Genomic DNA, 5,446 nt, shown 5'->3' with positions numbered 1-5,446 from the left:
TTTTATGCACCCTCTTTGTTTGCCACTCATGTTTTGTCGCTTAATTTTAATGGCCGGCTGCGCATTAAACTTCTAGCTTCATTTATGTTTATGCACGCATTTTTATTTGTGTAATTTACCCGTCGAGTGCAGATCATAAAGTGCGACACGAACCCCGGTGTCGGAAAGGTCACGTTGCCTCATTAAAGTCCCAACAAAAGCAGGAACTCGAACAAGAGCAATAAGTGTAATAACAAGAGCAATAAGACTGGCAAATGGCGCACACAAAACACACGCCAACAGGATAAAATGATTTACCTTCGAAATGAAGGAATATAAAATGACAATCATTTTCGGAAAAAGACGTGTCTGCAAATATTCAAATACCATGAGAACGCGAAGAACGCCCCCAAAAACCTTTCGGCAATAATTCTTTTAGATTTACCTTTGTAAACAAAACAAGCTATGACGTCAAGATAAGACTTCCATACGTAATTGGTTTATCACAAAGTATAGAATATTACGGGAATCAATTCATCAACGCCGCGACCTGCTCGTGTTGATATGGCACTTAAACTAAATAATTCAATAGATAAAGATAACGAAAATTCACATTTTAGGCACATGCGATGAGTTATAATAATAAACCAACAGTACGTTTTCTTATTAATTTCAAAGAATTTCTTATTAAATCTAATCAATATGTCATTAATATAAGCAGGCGACTTCATATCAGAGGAGGCTTCTAGCTATAGACAAGACAGTTGGCCCAGTTAAGAAGTCAGTGTGGAATTAATCGCCGAAGAGGAAAGACTGCTTTAAAGAAAAATAATTTAAATTAGAGTGAAAATCTGTTATGCAAGGTAAACCATAGAAATTAATAGTAATTTATATTAATACACCTTTACAAAAAAAATTTTAAAATGTTGCGAAAAGAGAGTTCTCTGCGATGTAAATACATAAAACCTCCAACATTCATAGGCAGTTTTTTTTAATACAACTATCTTGAAATTGAGTAATTCATTTTTATCTTTCATTTCAGTAACGATTTCCGACCTCTTGCCGGGGTTCCTGGTGGCTATAGCCGTGCTCTGGAGCTGGCAGCTAAATGTCTTAGCCCTGGCGCAGATTGAACCCCGCCATGAAACCTGCAACAATGAGCAGCGATACGAAAACCAGGTGATGTGCGAGGGCAAGAGCTTTGGGGCCTTGGTTCCCTATCCGGATAATTGTAGCCTCTTCCTGGTGTGCGATTGCCTATACCCGACGGTGAAGTTGTGTCCAGCAAGTCTCTGGTGGGATAACAAGACTCAGCAGTGCAATTATCCCCAAGCAGTGGAGTGTATTTACTACACGATAGAGACCCCAGTGCCGACCGATGGAACCACCAAAATAACGCCGGAACCAACGTCCAGTACCGATAAGATAACCACAGACAGTACTTCGTCTACTCCCTCTAGTTATTCTCCAACTTCCAGTTGGGATCCACCAGCTGCACCACCCGGAGTTTCAGAAGATTTCTGTCGTAACTACAAGGATGGCTCGCTCCATTCGTATCCCTACAACTGCCAGGCCTACATAAACTGTACCCACGGTTGGCCCGTGCTTAATTATTGTATTGAAGACAAGCTCTTTAACATAATCCTGGGCATTTGCGATACTCCCGACGAAGTGGATTGCGATGAGAGACCTCTACCCACAACCACCACAGAAATACCACGCACTTCAACCACTGAAGAGGATGGGGTTTGCGGCCCAACTCCGGAGGGTGTAGAGGAAGATTACTGTGTGCCCAAAGGAAATGGTTTCTATGAGTATCCCTACAATTGCAGTGGGTACTTGAGGTGCAAGAACGGTTGCACTGACTTGGATTACTGCCAGCCGGATAAGCTCTTTAATTCCTGGCTGCATATCTGCGATACACCCGATTCCGTGTCGTGCGATCCCTCGCCATATCCTACAACTCCAAGAACTACCGAGAAACCAACCACTCCCTCAATAACTGCAACGCCTTCTCCTCGACCCACCGAAGGATCAACCACAACCACAACCACAGAAAGATCTACTACAACCACTGAAATTATTTCAACCACTACTGCTGGACTTCCCTCTGATGTGGATCCAAATGACTGCAAGGATCAACCTGATGGCACTATATTCGCCTACATCGGAAATTGTTCCGAGTACCTGATTTGCAAAGGCAATCAAGTGGCAATGGGCCATTGTCCGCCTACCACCCTCTTTAATCCCGATCTGCTTCTATGCGATGATCCCAAAGATGTTGTGTGCCTTGGAGATCGCACAACCACTCCTATTCCAACAACTGAATCCACCACAACCACTCAAAGAACCACTACAACAACGACGACCACCACGGAAGCCACCACTTTAGGTCCCGATCAGTTTTGTGCAGGCCAGGAGATGGGAGCTTCATTTCCTTATACCGAAGATTGCAGCAAGTATTACCTTTGCTTGGGAGATGGAAAGTGGGCCTTGGCACCTTGCATATATGCAAGTTACTTCGATCCTTCGACAGGTCAGTGCGGACCGAATGTGTCACCCGATGCTTGTAAGGCCTCGCAAGCCACCACCACAACAACAACCACAGAGGCCACGACAACAGAAAGAACTACCACCCCCAAAACCACAACTCTGGAACCCTCAACCACTCAAAAGACAACCACAACTGTGTCTCCAACCAGGGGTATTTGTGGGGGTCGGAATGAGAATGAGAATATAGCTTATCCCAAGAATTGCAATAAGTATATTGTGTGCGTTGCACCGATTCCAATAGCCTTCTTCTGTCCCGATGATACATTCTTCAGTTCGAAGTTACAGAAATGCATCGATAGTTGGGAGGAAAGTGATTGTGAGGGAGATCAGAGCACAACGACGGCAGAACCAGGCTACACAAGACCACCTCAGGAACCGACCATGTGCACAAATAGCAGTCGGGAGACCTTTCCATATCCGGATAACTGTCAATGGTTCATACGTTGTGTGGATGATTACATTTACATGACGGATGTTTGTAATTGTGGGGAGTACTACGATCCCATTTCTGAAAAATGTGGAGCGGATGTTCCATCCGATGCCTGTCGATGGGATTACACTTCAACCACATCGACTACAACTGAACCCACTACAACTGCACCGGTTACAAGACCACCACCTCAGAAAGGACCCTGTGACGATGTAAATGATGGTGACCTGGTCGCCTATCCTAACGATTGCTCAAAATACATCAAGTGCGATAGGCCCATTGCAGAGGCCTTCGATTGCGACAAAGGAGATGAGTTTAGTGTGGAGCAAGGCAAGTGTGTGGATGCCTCTCTTGCTAACTGTTCGTTTACAACCGCTGCTAAGCCATCGCAATCGACAACGACTTCACATGATGGGGAAACGAGTACAACAACTTCTGAACTAACAACGGCTTCATCTACTATATCAACCACTGAGCCAACAACGATATATTCCACTGAGTCAACGACAGAATTGTCGACACAGTCATCAACGGAATCAACAACGCATTCAACAACAGAATCAACAACACAATCAACAGCACAATCAACAACGGAATCAACAACGGAATCATCAACAGAATCATCCACCGAATCATCGACAGAGTCAACGACAGAAACATTAACAGAATCGACTACAGAAACATCCCCAGTAACTACTACAAAACCTTCAACAGCTTCTACAACTACTGATCCAGAATCTTCCACAACTGAATTGGGAACAACCACCTCTTCTACTACTACGAAACCTGCTGAGGGAATCTGTGAAGGCAAGACAGACGGCTCTTTGGTACCGTATCCCAAAAATTGCAGCAAGTTTATTAAATGTGAACATCCGATACCCGTTGGCTACGACTGTCCAAGCGGCATGGAGTTCAGTCCCACTGATCTGTTTTGCATGGATCCCCAATTAGCCGGTTGTAGTCCAAAGGTAACCACACCAGGACTGACAACTGTGACCACAGATTCTTCGACTACTAAGGAGCCTATCACTACCACTACACCATTAACCACGCTTTCAACAACTACTAGTGATTCAACAACACCACGGACTACGGAATCAACAACAGTTTCAACAACTCCGAAGACAACTATCACAGAACCAACTACAGCTTCTACAACACTCGATACAACCACTACCGAATCAACAACAGTTTCAACAACTCCGAAGGCAACTACCACAGAATCAACTACAGTTTCAACAACACCCGATACAACCACTACCGAATTAACAACAGTTTCAACAACTCCAACGACAACCACAAAATCAACAACAGAATCGACAACAACAACTGTACCAGCCCCAACAACTCTAGATCCGTACACCCCCAATATTTGTTGTGGCCAAGCTTTAGGAACTGTTCTTGCCTATCCCAAAGATTGCAGTCGCTATGTCGTTTGTGATTACCCCATTCCATATGCTGTACTATGCGAGGAGGGAATGGTCTTCGATGATAAGCTTCTTCAGTGCACAGCTATGCCAAATGAAAGGTGTCTGTATGTGGATTATTAAATAATATATATAGTATGTATAATAAAATAGAATGAACAGCAATACTTCACTTCATTAGTTTTCTTTTCTAACCCTCAAAATCAATTGTGTAAATGCACAAATGCTCAGTAATTGAGAGTCGTTTATCCAATTTTATTTGCCTCTCACTTCTAGGGCTTTTCAAACGCTTTTTTGCAGTGTTAAGCATTTAAGACATACACTTTGAACCAGTTATCGTATCAATTACATGCAAACCCTTTTCCGTAACTTGTCGCAACAAAACGAAAGTGAAAACGAAACCGAAGCGAGCCAAACGAAATGGGGAAAAAAGATAATTCACCACTTAGCATAGTCGATTCCCCCGACAGGTAACAAGACGATTGGATTGTAGAGCCTCCTGGCCAAAGGATTTCGAGGGAAGACCCTCAAGGGAGGGCAGGACTGGGACTGGATTTTTAGCAACAGGCTAAAAGCAATTTCCCCTTGACAATGCCACGTATAATATCTGCTCGCTTACAACTTTCAGCCATTTATCGTACTTTGATACTGCCACTGCCCTTCTTGCCCCTGCGCTCACACCCTCCGAAGTCCGCCTAATCAGATTTGGGGTTGGCCACATAAAAGCACAATTGCCAGGGAATTATCCCGGGGGAGTGAGGTGGCATTCAGGACTTACATATACATCTTAGGGGGTAGATATAACAAGCACCAGGATAAGTTGTTTAGCTTTGTTGTTCCGGCTGTTGTTGTTGGACAAATCGGTGAAAAAAACCACGGCAAGTTATGTATGTGAGTAGCAACGACAGTAACGACACAAAATGAACACAATTCCAGCAAATTGTTTGGCAATAATGTTAACTTAATGCGTTCCATTTGTCGCTCCTCAATCGATAGACACGCGCGAAGGCGCTCCTTGGAGTGATTTGTAACGCTTTGATAGCTACCCGGGATAAAC

The 5,446-nt window shown here is 43.8% G+C and overlaps 1 protein-coding gene across 1 annotated transcript; it reads left to right on the top strand.

Annotated features, from left to right (window-relative positions):
- The first annotated feature begins 779 nt into the window (after positions 1–779).
- On the top strand, positions 780–4,512 carry LOC108034399 (mucin-5AC). The gene is made up of 3 exons (XM_050886077.1): positions 780–842; positions 1,022–3,403; positions 3,488–4,512. The coding sequence occupies exons 1-3, from the start codon at positions 836–838 to the stop codon at positions 4,510–4,512; spliced, it is 3,414 nt and encodes a 1,137-aa protein (XP_050742034.1). The 5' UTR covers positions 780–835.
- The last annotated feature ends 934 nt before the right edge of the window (positions 4,513–5,446 follow it).

This window comes from Drosophila biarmipes, chromosome 3L, assembly GCF_025231255.1.
Source record: "Drosophila biarmipes strain raj3 chromosome 3L, RU_DBia_V1.1, whole genome shotgun sequence".
Lineage (NCBI taxonomy): Eukaryota > Metazoa > Arthropoda > Insecta > Diptera > Drosophilidae > Drosophila > Drosophila biarmipes.
This window is presented reverse-complemented; position numbering and strand designations above follow the sequence as displayed.

Coding starts and splice junctions, on each gene's coding strand:
- LOC108034399 (XM_050886077.1), top strand. Junction 3,404..3,487: donor GAGTACAACAACTTCTGAAC/TAACAACGGCTT, acceptor TGTCGACACAGT/CATCAACGGAATCAACAACG.